Raw genomic sequence first — 14,815 nt, forward strand, 5'->3', positions numbered from 1 at the left:
AGGGAGCGGACCGGGTCTTCACAAAGGCCACTTGGCAGGGCGAGCCCACAGCCAAGCCAGGCTGGTCCTGCAAACTCAGGTTCCCGGGGTCCCTGCGCAGGCTGAGGAGACCACTCCCACGACACTGGTGGACAAGTGGCATGCTCGCCCACGTCAAGCCTGCAGGCCGGCGTGGCACCACAGAGCCCCCAGCAGGAGTTGGAAGTGGGGTGGAAGTCGGCCGACTCCACGTGCCGGGCTGATAGGGTCAGTTCCCCGGGGACTCACTGGCCCGTCCTGCACAGAGTCTCCAAAGAGGAACGGGGACCCTCCCCCCGTCCCCCGCCCCCGGCCCAGAACAAGTCAAGGGGGCCAGAGGGCAATCAGATCTGAGAGTGTTCGGGAAGATTCTAGGTTAAGGCTCTGTAAGACCTGGCATAGGAATCGGCCTCAAAACCAGGGCAGAAACTCCCCGAAGTTGGAAGTTTTGGGGAACCCCTGGGCTCTCGGGGACTATGTACAGCGGCCACTGCTTCTGTGTTTCCTTTGGAAGGGGAGGGCTTGGGACCGAAACCGCGGCCATGCGCATGCGCGGAGAATCTCGGCCGCCGCCGCCGCCGCCGCGGGCCAGGGGCGGCTGGGGTGGTCTGCCCCCACCGCCTGCCGGTTCGTTCGCCTTTGAAAACTGCAGGCGTCGCCACTGGGCGCCAGTCGGAGCCTCCTGGGATGGCCAGTCCGTTCTGAAAACCCTGTCTCGGCAAGTTCTGACTCAAAGGAATCATTTTCCGATTCATTTTTTTGGAGTTTTCTCTTTCTCGCTTCCTTTTCCTTCTTTGGTGTCCCTCTGGCCCCACTGGGGGCCATGGGCGGGGAGCCGCACACGTATTGATCATTCTACTCCCCAAAGGACGAGCCCCCTCAGAGAGAAGGCCCCTCAGAGGGAGAGGGGCCCCGAGGTCGTCTCCAGCACCATGGAGGACAGCTTCAGGCTGCCCTCCTTTCTCGTGAAGGAGGTCCACTGCGCCTGGCTGAGGCAGCCCAGGTTCTTCAGGGTTCTCATGAGGTCCCGGCGGAACCGCTCCCCCACAAAGACGTAGAGCACGGGGTTCAGGCAGCTGTGGAAAAAGGCGATGGTCTGGCAGACCTGGAGGCAGATGTCGATGCGGTTGGATATGGTGCAGTCCCAGATGAACTTGGTGTGGATGTTGGCGGTCTGCACCAGCAGGACGCTGTTGTAGGGGAGCTGGGACACGAAGAAGACCGTGAGGACGGTGACGGTCACCTTCAGGGCCTTGTGCTTGGACGACTTCTTGGCGTGGATGAGAGTGTGGATGATGAGGGTGTAGCAGCAGGCCATGACCACGAAGGGGAGGAAGAACCCCAGGATCACCTTCAGGGTCAAGACCACCGACTTCACCCTGGCACTCTTGTCGTGAGGGTACACCATGGTGCAGAGGGTGATGCCGGACTCCTCCTTGGTCTGGCTGTACAGGATCTCTGGGGTGCAGAGGGCGACCGCCATCACCCAGACGGTGACGCACACCACCTTGCTGTACAGAAGCCTTTTCTGCCGCCAGGTCTGCGCTCTCGTGGCCTGAGCGATGGCGATGTACCTGTCCACGCTGATGCACATGATCAGCAGCACGCAGCTGTAGAAGTTCATCTTGTACATGCTGTTGACCACTTTGCACATGAAGGTCTGGAATTTCCACTGGTCAGCGGCGGCGATGGCCCAGAAGGGAAGAGTGAGGAGGAAGAGGAGGTCGGCGATGGCCAGGTTCAGCAGGAACATGTCCGTCATGGTCTTCACCCTCGTGCAGTACCAGTAGACGAGGATGACCAGGCTGTTGCCCAGGGTGCCCACGAGGAACACGAGCCAGTACAAGGGTGGGAGGAAGTGGCTTGCAAACTGCCTGACGTTGTTTTTCTTACAGAAGAAGTTTGTGAAGTTTAAGGTCACATAGTCGTCGTCCATGGGGTCATAGATGTAGTCAGCAGACATATTGGGGACGAGGCTCTGCAAGGAGACACAAGACAGCACCAGGTCAAGGACAACATTTCGGAGGTTCTGTCCGCCGGCAGAGGCACGGACCACTCGACCTTTCCAGTCCCAGAAGTCTGTGATGAGACGAAAGAAATGTGTGTGCAGGAAGCAGGAGTTCTGAGAGCGTCTGCTTGGGTCGTAACAGATTCATTTATTCAACAGATGTTTATGGAGCAGCTACAATACGTCATACCCTCTGTCCGTGCTGAAGATACGGTGCTGGGTGAGTCTGACGTGGTTCCCACCCCCAGGGAACTACCTGCCTGTGGATGGTGCATGCAAGGAGCGAGCCATCATGGGACACGTGACAGGTGCTGTGTTGGGGATGGGTCCCCCCGGACCACTAATGGGCACAGACTCATCAACCTCTGTGAACGATTCTGATTGTCCCTCCTCCTCTCTGTCCCGTCCTCCCCAGCAGGTCCCCAGAGGCTCTTCAACTTTTCCGGGTCCAGCCCCCTCTGAGTCTCCAGAACGCTGTGGGTCCTCTGCTCCAGAAGCCTCCACACACACCGTGCACACGCGTTTATACACCCTCACATACATGCACATACACCAGCACCAGGACAAGCTATAGAATTTTCAGGGTCTCTTGCTGAAAATCTGTTAAGAATCCCAAGACAGCAGAGCATTAAATCAAGCAAGTGGTGCTTCTAAGTACACGGCCCCATGCAACTGGGCAGGGCAGATGCCTGTGAAGCTGGCCGTCCTAGGCACACACACACACACACACACACACATGCACACACAATCATGCACAGGTTTGCACATACACTCACATATGCACAAGTGTGCCTCCACTCATGCTCACATGCACATAGGTACACACACACACACACTCACACATACACATATATGCACATACCGTTGAGCCTCCACAGTGCACACTCACACATATGCACACAACTCATGGGAATGTGCACACACACGACCTCGTTACGGTTTCGGCGGGTTCCTGGCCCAGGGCCAGCCCAGAACACCTGCTAAGGGAAGTGGGAATAAGGGCCGGTGATCAAAGCCCTGAGATGCAAGCCCTTGCATCTGGAGGAAAGGGGGAGGAAGAGCCGCGGGGATGGAGGAGGGACGCACCCCGCATCTGCCAGAACCTCAGACACTCTCACTTCCCACCGGCACCCCCGGGACTCCCAGCGAGGCTCCCACGTTCCACTGGGAGCCGGAACCGCAGCTCTGGCTGCCTCGCCCCAAGGCACACCCCTTGCCAAATTGCCTCTCCACCTTCATCTCACCTCAGGCAAATACGACGGTTGTTCAGTTCGCCTGGACGCATTGGGACCAGAAGTAACCTCAAACCCACCATAGGTTTTTATTTTGTTTTAAATATTAAATATTTAAGTATAAATACTTAGACTACATATTTAACTACTCAGTGAAATAATAAAATATCCTCTGCCAGCCTCCTGTTAACCACGGTCTCCCTGTCTAGACACACTGTAATTTCTGTCTATTTCTAATAACTCCGGCCAGCATTTCCCAAACTGTCCTTGGGTGGAATGCTGATGGTTAAATGGTGGAGAATCTCTGTACACTACAGCACTTTCTTTGAACTTCACGATACTCACGAGCACATGAAAGGCTGTGAAAAGTCTTGCAGAACTTGATTTATTATAACTGCACGTTATAACTGAACTATAACGTTAAGAACTGAATCAAGTAGTTCCTGCAAAGTCCTTCAGATCCGGGGATTTTGCAGAACAGTGCTCCCTAAACTTACTGGAGCACGGAACCCGTGTGCGTGTTTGACTCGTGCTCTTTAAGATATCAGGACACACCACGTTGGCGCATAAAGGGCAGGAGGTGTCAGGAGGCTGTTGTCTCCTGGGTTCGGAAGTCCGCACCGAGAGCAGAAGGGGCATGTCCACTCTGTTAGGGCCCTGGCTGGTGGAGAGTACCAGGTGACCCAGGGAGGACACCCACGGTAACTTGGACTACACCTAGGAAAATAGGGAGTCTAGTCCTGACTCTACCTCCGGTGTGTGACCAAGACAAAGTCCCAGTGCAAAGAGGGGGACCCTGGGAGATGAATCCTGGAGACGGCTCAGCGGGGCGGGCAGCCAGGAAGGGTCCGCCCACCGTGGGAGGGGCTGAGGGTACCGCCTGCCCCCTTTTCCCACGTGCTTTGTCCCCAGGCCCGACTGATCCGTCCTTGGTCTACAAGCAACCATTTCCCTTGCTGTCTGGAAAGCCAGTCTCGTGGGTGACACATATTTGAGTGAAGATTTGGGGAGGATGACATTTTGGAGGAAAGGCAGTAAAACCACGCAAGTGACAGGTGTCCGTGGTGAGTCCCCATGATGAAGCATGAAACTGCTTTCAGAGAGGGCTTTTTTTTTGTTTTGTTTTTACACTCCTTGGGTCAAACAGACTCCCATAGGAACCCGAGCTGATGCTGGGAGGCAGGGCGGCACACAGCCCCCCCCACCCCCAGATGCAGCCCAGGGGGTTTTGCAGGGGGGACCTCCAGCAGTCCCGGTGTCCCGGGGGACCCTGCATTCTCCACTGCCCAGCGAGGGGCCTGTGACCGCCACTCCCCAAGATGAGTCCTGGAGCCAGGCGCCTGCATCCCACTCGAAGCACAACACGCACAACGCATGTGTTTCCTTCCTGGGTGAGGGTTGGAGGCCCAGTGCTTGGGCACAAAACTACATGGAGTCAGGGACTCCCGGGGTGCCTTTTTTTCTTTAATAATTTTTTATTTCTCAATTACAGTTGACATACAATATTAGATTAGTTCCACGTGTGTAATGCAGTGATCAGAGGTTTACATGACTCACCAAGTGGTCACTCGGGTAAGCCTAGTACCCATCCGACACCACACAGTTACTGCGATATTACTGACTATATTCCCTGTGCTGCACGTTACATCCCTGTGACTGTTCTGTAACTAGCAGTTTGCAATTCTCAATCCCTCCCCCTTGTCACCCTGCTCCCCAACACCCCCCCATCTGGCAGCCATCAAAGTGGTTTCTGTACCTACGAGTTTGCTTCTGTTGTGTTTGTTCATTTTCTTTTTTAGATTCCACATATAAGCAAAGTCACGTGGCATTTGTCTTTCTCCGTCTGACTTACGTCACTCGGCACGCACAGTGCTCTCCCGGTCCATCCATGCTGTGGCAGATGGCGAGGCCTCCTTCTTCTCTGTGGCTGAGTCACATACCGTTGTATATGGGCACCGCTCCTTCTCAGCCCCTCCATCTCCCAACGGACACCTAGGTTGCTTCCCGACCTTGGCTCTTGTGAATAATGCCGCAAGGAACATAACGCATGTATCTTCTTTTCAAATTAGTGTTTTAGGTTACTTTGGATAAATACCCAGGAGTGGGTCTTTCTTTGTTTTGAAGTCTATTTTGTCTGGTACAAGTATTTACTACTCCAGCTTTTTCTGTTTCCTTACATTTTCATGGGATATCCTTTCCCATCCCCTTCCTTTCAGTCCGCGTGTGTCTTTCATTCTAAGGCGTGTCTCTTGTAGCCGCACATAGGGGGGTCTTTTCTGTTATCTAGTCAGTCACTGAATGTGTTTTGATTGGAACATGTAACCAATTTACACTTGAAGTAATTGTTGAAAGATATGTATTTGTTGCCATTTCATTCCTTCTCCTCCTTTTTCTCCTCCTCCTCCTTCTTCTTCTTCTGTTTCTTCAACATCTCTTGCACTGCTGTCTTGGTGGTAATGAACTTCTTTACCTCTTTCTTGTCTGGGAAGCTCTTTATCTTTTCTATGATTCTAAGTGACAGCTTTGCTGGGTAGAGTAGCCTTGGTTGTAGGTCCTTGCTTTCATCACTTTGAATATTTTGTGCCAATCTCTTCTGGCCTGCAAAAATTTTGTTGAATAATCAGCTGAGAGTCTTACGGGAGCTCCCTTGTAGGTAACTAACTGCTTTTCTCTTGCTGCCTTTAAGATTCTCTTTGTTTTTAATCTTTCCCATTTTAATTATGATGTGTCTTGATGTGGACCTCTTTGGGTTCACCTTGTTTGAGACTCTCTATGCTTCTGGACTTGTATGTCTGTTTCCTTCACCAGCTTAGAGAATTTTCTGTCATTATTACTTTAAGTAGGTTTTCAATTCTTTGCTCTCTCTCTCCTCCTCCTCCTCCTGGTACCCCTGTGATGTGAATGTTGGTACACTTGATATTGTTCCAGAGGCCCCTTAAACTATCTTCATTTTTTTTAAAATTTTTTCTTCTTTCTGTCCCGATTGGGTGTTCTCTGCTTCTTTATCTTCCAAATTCCTGATTCAATTGCTCAGGTATATTTTAAAAGTGATTCAGTTCACACACACACACACATACACACACACCCCTGGATATGTATACATTTTGTCATGACCATATTTGTTGTGAAGGTAAGCCTACATTATCCTTCCAAGTTCAAAGCTTTGGTCATCTTTATGAGTGTAACAACGATCATTCACAACCCAGGCTGAACAAAGGCATCTTGCTGTCTCAGGACTACACTGACGGCTGTATACATTCCAGATGGGTGGATATCCTTTGGATCATAGACACAAGATGCTTTGAAAATCCTCATAACAAGTCCGTGTCAGTATTTACGAACACATTGATTCATTATCACTGAAGCATGCCAGACCCAGTGCTGAGCACAGTCGTGCGTGTATTTTATCCTGAGGCTTCCAGGCAGGGGCAGGCCCCTCTTTCAACGAGGGGCTCCGGGCCCCCATGAGGAATTCTGAGTGAAGTCACTACTCCATCCTCCCTGTTTGGAGTCGTGGGTTAGAGCCACTGTTCTGGAGAAGCTGCCCACAGAGGCTGCTCTCAAAGCCTGGGTCAGTCAGACAAGGATCTTGAGAGAGGATTTGTGGAAACGCTTGAAATCCACACATTTTTTACCCCGCATTCCATCCAAGAGCACATGGCAGAACCTTCTAGAATGACTCCCCCCCGGCTGCTCTAACTTTATTCCCAGTCTGCATTAAGGGAGCTCCCCATGTAACTGACTGTCTCCACTGAGAGGGGGGTGGTCCTCAAGGGGCTTGTTAGTGTATCTCTGCATCCTACTCACTGAGATCTACTCTAGACATTGACTGGGCACTGAAACACAAAAGATCAGTGAAGAAAGGCTTCATCGCTCCTGAAGAACACAGGAGGGTTTTTATTCTCATGAAACAGGAATTTTATGACTGATCGGGATTCTCTTTTAAGTGGGAAGCTCAGCCAAACTCGTAGCCCAGTTATAGTAACCGTACAGGATCTTTGAGGCCGGCGCTGTACGATGAAAACATGAGACAAACCACAGGTCAAGTTTGCATTGTCTAGAAGCCACATTAAAGTAAAAAGAAACGGGGGGATTTCATTTCAATGCGTTTTATGGAAAACGGGTGTACCTAAAATATTACCATTGCATTATGTCAGCAATCTGAAATCTATTGAGGGATTTTACTTCCTGTGGGGGGAACTGTTTTTGGCCTGAGTATGTTTTACACTCACAGGCCATCTCGGTTGGATCGGCCACATTTCAAGGGCCCCACCGTCCCACGTGGCTTGTGGCCACCTCAGCGCACAGCACAGCTTCAGGCTGCAAACACCAACTCTAACTCCTCTTGATCTTTTCCACCTATTCTGTCAACTTCTTCTGACCCCGTTTTAGTTTATGTTCTTTTTTTTTCCCTATTCTGATGTATGTATATTTGTGAAATGCCTACATTAGTTATGAGACACGAGGTTATGGGCGGGGGTAGTGTTAGAAAGGGCTTATTCGCAGTAAACGTCCCAGCCCTGCTTGTTGAAGGGCTTGACCAGCTCTCTTTCGCATCTTATTAAAATGTCTACCAATACTCTTACCAAAGGTTTCTCTTCCTGTATTTCTTAGCAAACGACGTCGTTCTCAGACCCTCCTGAAAAAGCGCGGTGTTTACTGAAGCTAGACTTCTCTTGCAGCCTGCTGTGCCAATGAGCTGAAGTCCGAGCCAGTTTGGGATGCTTCCGCCGCGAGGAGAGGTGATTGGTGAGCGCGCCAGGGGCGCAGACCCGCACGGCGGTTGGGTGACGGCGGGACTGAGAAAGGGGCGGGCCGTCCCAGGCTGGAGAAGCGTTGGCTCTTCGTGTCCCATTCACGGGCAGCGAGGAATGGAGTCTGTTCACTCGTTCAACAGGTGTTTCCTGGGCACCGTCCACATGCAGGCAAGGAAACGATTCCCGGAGAACACTGTCCAACTTGATGATGGAAGTGAGAATGGAGCGAGACATCAGAAACTTCCGCAGCTCCAAAGCCAGGCCCGCACGCAGCTGGGCGGGGCGGGGCGGGGCGAGGCGGGTGGGGGGGGGCCCTGGCAGCAGCTGCACAGCGCGGACGTGGGTCTTTGGGGACAGTTGGGTTACTCCGAAGGAGCTGCTCATTCAGGGATTTGTATCATTTGTTTCAGGTGAATTTTAGCATTTCGATCAAGAAGAGAGAGGGCATGACAGTCGTCCATCTCCGTGAACGCGAGAGCGCGTGCGGCGTTCTCAGGGGGCACCCAGCACTCAGCGGTGGGGCTGCCCTCTTCTCCTGTGCGTTTCTGTTTCTATTCTAGAAAAACCCTTCGGGACCCCGGCAGGTTTAGGGTTGATTTTGAGATCTTAGAGACTACTGGGCCTGACCCCTTCGTCTCAGAGAGGAGGAGACAGACGGGAGAAATGGCAGGTTCTGCCCCCAATCCTTAGCCGCTGGGAGTGGGGGGGGTGTCAAGGCCAGAGGCAGCCCCCAGCTCCCCCAGCCCCAAGCTGGGGCGCTTTTAATCCCCCCCACCACCCAAAGCCTTGCTCTCCACATTCTGATGTGAAAACGACCAGGACAAATCTGAGCCACCGAGACAGGGAGCGCCCCACCCCCACCCCGCCGCCATCTGCCTAGCACCACAGGCTGCCTTGTGGCGAGCTTGGCTGAAAGCAGCACAGACCGGCCTTGGGCCAGGGACCAACCTCCTTACACAGGAAGGTCAAGAGGTTGGCCCGCCTGTGTCCCCCCCCACAAGGCATTCACCGCAGGCCCAGCTCTCCACCTCCCCCGCAGATGTGCCCTCCTCCCCTCCGCCCCAGCGACAAGGGCTGTGCAGGGGAAGAGGCCTCCAGAGCTTGCCAAGGCCTCCCCTGCTGACGCATTTTCTCTGGAAACCCTCCACCGACTGACTCCAGGCCCCTCAGCGCCTCCTGGGGGGGCGGGGGGAGCAGATTGGATGGAAGGCAAAGACAGTGTCCTTCGAGGCTCTGTCCCCCATGGTCCAGGCATGCTGTCCCCACACCCGGGGGAGACAGACACCCAAGCAGGGAGACTTGACCTCCGCCCACAGGGAGCGGCCCAGGGCAGTGGAGGGTGCTCCCCGCAGGGGTCCCCCTCCAATCCTCCGTGAGACCTTGAGCCCTCAGTCTACTATCTCAGCTTCAGCTCCCACATCTGTAAAGGGGCTCTGTCTCTCCTGTGAGCAGGAAGGACCGCGGTGTCCTGGGCAGTGACCAAGGTGCCGGGCCTCCTCGGGAGAGTGGCCGCAAGGCCATCACGGCGGCTCCCCGATGAACCTGGGCGTTGGGGCCGCAGCCGTCCCGTCCATCCCCTACCTGGGTGGTGCTGGCCACACCAGGTCACGTTGGGGTGCATTTTCTTCCCGTCCGAGGCTGACTTGCCGGATTTGGATATTTTCCAAGATCCCGGATGGGAAAACCGAATGACAGTCCCCAAAGCAGCCACCCCCCCACCCTTAGCTCTGGTCCCGCTGCATCGGGGTGACGGGCCAACTCTAACGAGAGGAGAAACCGGAGGGTCTAATTCTGGCCGGAAAAACAGAGACACACCCCACCCCTTCACCAGGTCCAGATTAATCACCTCTTGCTGTTGTCACAAACACATGGTGACACATACACAGCGCTAAGCGTCACTAGCATACCATAAACGGCCCACCTGACGTCAGCGACTGAACCGCAGCGCCGCGAAGACCATGGAAACCTACCGTCCTCTGTGGCGTCGGTTTGTCAGCTCCACTACAAAGGCCTGATTTCAAATATCTGCCTGTGAAGACCCAGACTTGCCCTCTGAGAAAGGCCTCAGAGGTCTTTGCAAGGTGTTTATGAATACAACAAAAGCATGGGAATTTAATATGATTCTGTCATTGATCGCATTTGGCTGTCAGGTCATAAGGGAGTCCCTGGGTAAGGACTTCCTGGCTTTTGTTAGCTTCCTTGTCCCTTTCTGAGATGTACGCCCCACTGTGTGGTTTTCTGAAAACCCCTACTATGCTGTGGGAGAAATGACAATCAGCATGCCTACCGGGGGGGCTCCTGTGAAAACAAAGTCAGGGGATCCGCCCTTGCCCTCTTTTGTCTGCGTTTCAGAAGAGACACGTGGCATGAAGCCCACCCTAGTGAAAGGTCATAAAAACCCTTACCTATCAATAAAATCGAACAGAGCGTCTTCCTCTGTCTCCACAACATACTGGGAGGGCTTCTGGCCCTTCCTGTTGGCAGAGCCCCTCTGCACTGGCGGTCGGCCGCCTCTATGGGGCGCTGCTCAGCAGAGATCCTACCCCAGGAAGCCTGGCAGAGAAGCCCCTCCCCCACAACGGACTGTGCCCCACACCCCCACAGAGGAGAGACGGGAGTGCGCTCCCGGTAGCCCGGGGAGCGCGGCTGTACTCACCATGAACTCCGTGGGTGTCATGGTGGGCCAGATACAAGCTTGCTTCTAGAAAGAGGGAAAAAGAGAAAAGAGGACTCATCAACGAACCGCAATAAACACCTAAAGATGCAGGTGAGATGTTAGATCTGTTTTTCTCACGACAGCGCAAACCTCAAGCAAGGGTTGGAGTCCACGGTGTGCGGACGTCAAGCCAAACCGTCCAGATTTCGGAACCAGCCTGGTCGTCGGCACAGAAACGAGAGAATCCTCTCCCCTGAGAGCCCTCTGGGGCTTTAGCCTCCCGGCCTGTCCTTTTCCCATTAGCCCGTTTTCTCCGGACTCAACTCTGTCCGCATTTGCTTTGCTAAATTCCGCTGTCCCGTTCTATCAGCCTGAAGATCACAGGACGTGGGGAGGCCGTGACCCAGACTCCGCAGGGAAGGGGCCTCGGGGTAACCCGGTAGCAAGAACGAGAAAGTTGGGTGGCATCGAGGGCCCCAGCATCGAGGGCCCTCTCCCGGAGGAGCCCAGCACCCCGGCCCCTGCCGGCACGCTCCGTGTACAAGCCCAGGGAAGGACAGCGGGCCCTCCTCTCTCTGCGCCCGGACTCCAGCAGGCAGAGGGGGTCCTGGGTTTGTCCACCAAAGGACAGACAGCTCCCTGATGCCCACGGCCTCTGAGCTGATGAAACCAGTCTCTGCTCTTGTTCCCATGTGCTTTGAATCTCCGTGAAACCCAGACCCCCCAAGGGACCCTTGGAACAACAGTGGGACCCCCTCCAAGGCAGAGGGCTGTGCCTGAGTGGGCGTTTCCTTTTCCGCCTGCCGTGTCCAGCACCGCACCCCAGCGTCCTGGAAGAGAACACGTGCCTTCATCAGTTCAAGCCTAACCTGTTCATTTCCTTTTTGTTGCACAACATCGTGGCTCATCTCGCTTTTCTGAAAGTCCAGCCGTTTTCAGTGCGCCCCGTAGTATGGCACAGCCACTTTGGAAAACCGTCTGTCAGTTTCTCAGGAAGCGAACCATCCCTACACTCGCCCTGTGACCTGCCCGTCCCACTGCTAAGGGTTCGCCTAAGAAAGGTGCGAGCACGTGTCCACCCAAAGACGGATCTTGGAATGTTCACGGCGGCTTTATTGGTAGCAGCCCACTGTGGGAAGCAGCCCAGGTGTCCGTCCGGCGGAGTGAATGGGTAAGTAGAACGTGGGCTGTCCCCACGACAGAACGGAGGTGAGCCACTGACACGCACGGCAGCGTGGGCGGGTCGCCAATAATTGCGCTAAGAGGCAAGACCAATACACGTGCACACGGCGTAACTCCACTCCTATAAAATTCTAGAAAAGCAAGCTCATCTGTCGTGAGGGAAAGCAGACCAGTGGTCTCCTGTTAAGAGAGCGCGGCGGAGGGTGGGGCAGGGGGACGGTGCGGGAGGAAGCCTTGGGAGGGGGTGACCGCCGGTCCGTCCGCGCTCTTGACCGTGGGATGAGCTCTCGGGTCCGAGCTTGCATTCCGCCCTCTGAAGATTTGCCGTGGACTGCAGGTGGACCACACTGGCTGCACTGACTGCGGTGCTTGGAGTGAAGGAATGAGGAAAAGTAGGATCTGATGAAAACGTCTGGTTTTCTTCACGCGCCCGCCGCTCTGGCCGTTAGCAGGGAGGGGGAAAGGCGGCCAGAACTTTTCCCTTCCATCAGCCTCTCACAGCAGCCTTGCTCTGTCCCGTGGGGCCTGAGGGGGCTGAGGCCTCGGTGCAAGCTCAAGTCTTTAAAAATTGGAGGATTAGATTAGATATTAGAGAGATGGTTGGTGTGTTTGTGCATTTGTGTTTCACATGCGTGTCCCCTGGCTCTGGCTGCTGAGAAGCCCTGAAGGCAGCCCCACACAACAGAATGAGCACCTCGTGCCCCGATCTTGGGTTCTAAATACTTTTCTGCACCAACAGGGACCGGGGCTCCTTGGGGACAGGGATGAGTCCAGAGCTGGGGCGCGGAAGCCCCAAGGTGACCCCGGAACTGCTTTTTGTGCCCAAAAGGCGAGGACGTGTTCCGCGGACCGTAAGAACTCGTCAAAAGGACGTAGGAGCCAGTCCGATGGGCACCCCCCCTTGCCACATCTGAGGCGATCTGAGCGTCTAATTAAATAATGAGAGCAATTGAATGAGGACCCATGAATCCATACTGACGAACAATAGGAGCAAATAAATAAGGGGAGGAACAAGTCGTCACGGCGCCAACCAACACATCTAGAAGGAATAATGGAACTGGAAAAATCACCAATAGATGTTGAAATGGGTGGGTGAACGTTTCGTAAGGAATTGGATCTTTACCTGGTCTCAAAGGGTCTCCTCCAAAATTGCGCGTTGCCCACCGGCTTTATCGTTCTCCACCCCCACCCTCTCCCTTTGCTGAATCATGCTCAATAAAAAAAAATGCAGTGTTGCAGGTTTGATTCCCAGTCAGGGCACATGCCTGGGTTGCAGGCTGTCACCCCCAGCAACCACACATTGATGTTTCTCTCTCTCTCTTTCTCCCACTCTTCCCTCTCTAAAAATAAATAAATAAAGTCTTTAAAATAAATAAATAAATAAATAAATAAAATCTTTTAAAAAAATGCCCACTTAAGTTTGGAAGATCCCCGCTCAGCCAATTTAACTTCTTTGCAGTTTGGGGAACAGGAAGATTGGTTTGGGGGACATCGTTAGGAAACCCTTCATAGATATTTCTAGTAGCCGTGGCTAACCTCACCTCCTTTGGAACTGCGTGAAGAGACCGAATATTAATCAGATAATACCTGAGGACACAAATTTCCAAAACAAAAAGCAGCCAACCAAAGAACAGAGAGCGGCTCGGGCGGCGGTTCATGGCAGCGAGTTTCAGTGTGAACACAGGGATTGACGAGGAGGACGCTATCCTTATCTGCTGTGGGTAAGAGTGTGGGGTGAAGAGCTTACCGCTGCAGGGGTAAGGATGAATCTGGGTCATCTTTTTTGGAAGGTGAAGCCCTACGTGTCAAAATTACAAAGCACAGCGGCTCTGACTCAGCAATTCATCTGCTGGGAACACAGCCTACCGGCATTTTCACCACAAAACATAAAGGTACGTGCACAGGGATGTACGTGGCGGCATTTTTTTTTCCAAAACAAACAAAAAATACTAGAAACAACCTACATCTCCAGAAGTGAGTAATACTCGGATACGCCTGTTCAGTAAAGCACCTGTAGCCAATAAATAGAATAAAATCGACCTCACACGGATGTGAGGAGGTCAGTGAGATTACTGGGTAAAAACACCAGGTGTTGAAGACTGTGTTACATAGTAAGACTGTTGCATGATCTTTTAAAAAAACACGTAAGGGGTCGCCCCCCTCACTGCCGACTGGTACTGAGACATTTTCTGGAAGGAGCTTGAACAACGAGAACCGGTGAAAGTGAGACTTCCACTATTTCCTTCCATTTTGTAAACTATTTAAATGTTTTACTTTGTGCATGCAATTTTATTTTAAGAGCGATCATAAAGATAATCTGTCATCTTTTTTACAAAATAACAAAGAAGAAGAAGAAGGCCCGGTGTTCTTCCGCGCCGTGGCCTGTTTGCAGAGCTCGGCCGAAGGAACACCTGACAGCCCGCTCCAGCCCACAGCCCACAGGGGCGAGTGTCGTCGTTAAATTCAGCAAGGCTGCTCTTTGTGACTTTGAAATCCTGCGCTAGCTTTTTTTTTTTTTAAATCCTCACCCAGGGATATGTTTATGGATTTCAGAGAGAGAGAGGAGAGGGAGGGAGGGAACTGGGGGTTAGGGGAGAGAGAGAGAAATATCAGTCAGTTGCCTCTCACAAGTTCCACCCAAGCATCGGACCCGCAACCCTTTGGTGTTGGGATGATGCTCCAACCAGCTGAGCCGCCCAGCCAGGGCTCTGCACTAGCTCTTTACAAGGGTTCATCTTTCTCCCACGATCAGTGTGTTTCTCGCTCAGAAAATGTGGAGAGAACCAAAGAGTAAAAAGGAACCACTCTCCGCCCCAGACCTAAGGACACCACCGACGGCCTTTCTCTCTGTTCCCCTCTGCTCTTCGTCAGAATGTTTGCTCCACGAACTGCAGAGCCTCGGAGCTTGCTTTCATTTTCTTTTCACTCCCCGAGAAGGAGGGAAAAACAGAGCGGGGGGGGG

The 14,815-nt window shown here is 53.1% G+C and overlaps 1 protein-coding gene across 1 annotated transcript; it reads right to left on the reverse strand.

Moving 5' to 3' along the window:
- Positions 1 to 549: 549 nt before the first annotated feature.
- CCR9 (C-C motif chemokine receptor 9) lies at positions 550 to 10,719 on the reverse strand. The gene is made up of 2 exons (XM_045857293.1): positions 10,672 to 10,719; positions 550 to 1,996 (listed from the first exon to the last, which is right to left on the reverse strand). Exons 1-2 carry the CDS (start codon positions 10,690 to 10,692, stop codon positions 914 to 916), a joined length of 1,104 nt encoding a protein of 367 aa, XP_045713249.1. The 5' UTR covers positions 10,693 to 10,719; the 3' UTR covers positions 550 to 913.
- Between the last annotated feature and the right edge of the window lie 4,096 nt (positions 10,720 to 14,815).

The sequence above is a fragment of the Phyllostomus hastatus genome, unplaced genomic scaffold, assembly GCF_019186645.2.
Source record: "Phyllostomus hastatus isolate PE091 unplaced genomic scaffold, TTU_PhHast_1.1 phas_scaffold_129, whole genome shotgun sequence".
Taxonomy (NCBI): Eukaryota; Metazoa; Chordata; class Mammalia; order Chiroptera; family Phyllostomidae; genus Phyllostomus; species Phyllostomus hastatus.

Excerpts from the sequence above, each read along its gene's own strand:
- CCR9 (XM_045857293.1), bottom strand. The coding sequence starts at position 10,692 with ATGACACCCACGGAGTTCATG. Across the intron at positions 1,997-10,671 it reads TGACACCCACGGAGTTCATG|AGCCTCGTCCCCAATATGTC; the intron begins GTGAGTACAGCC and ends GTCTCCTTGCAG.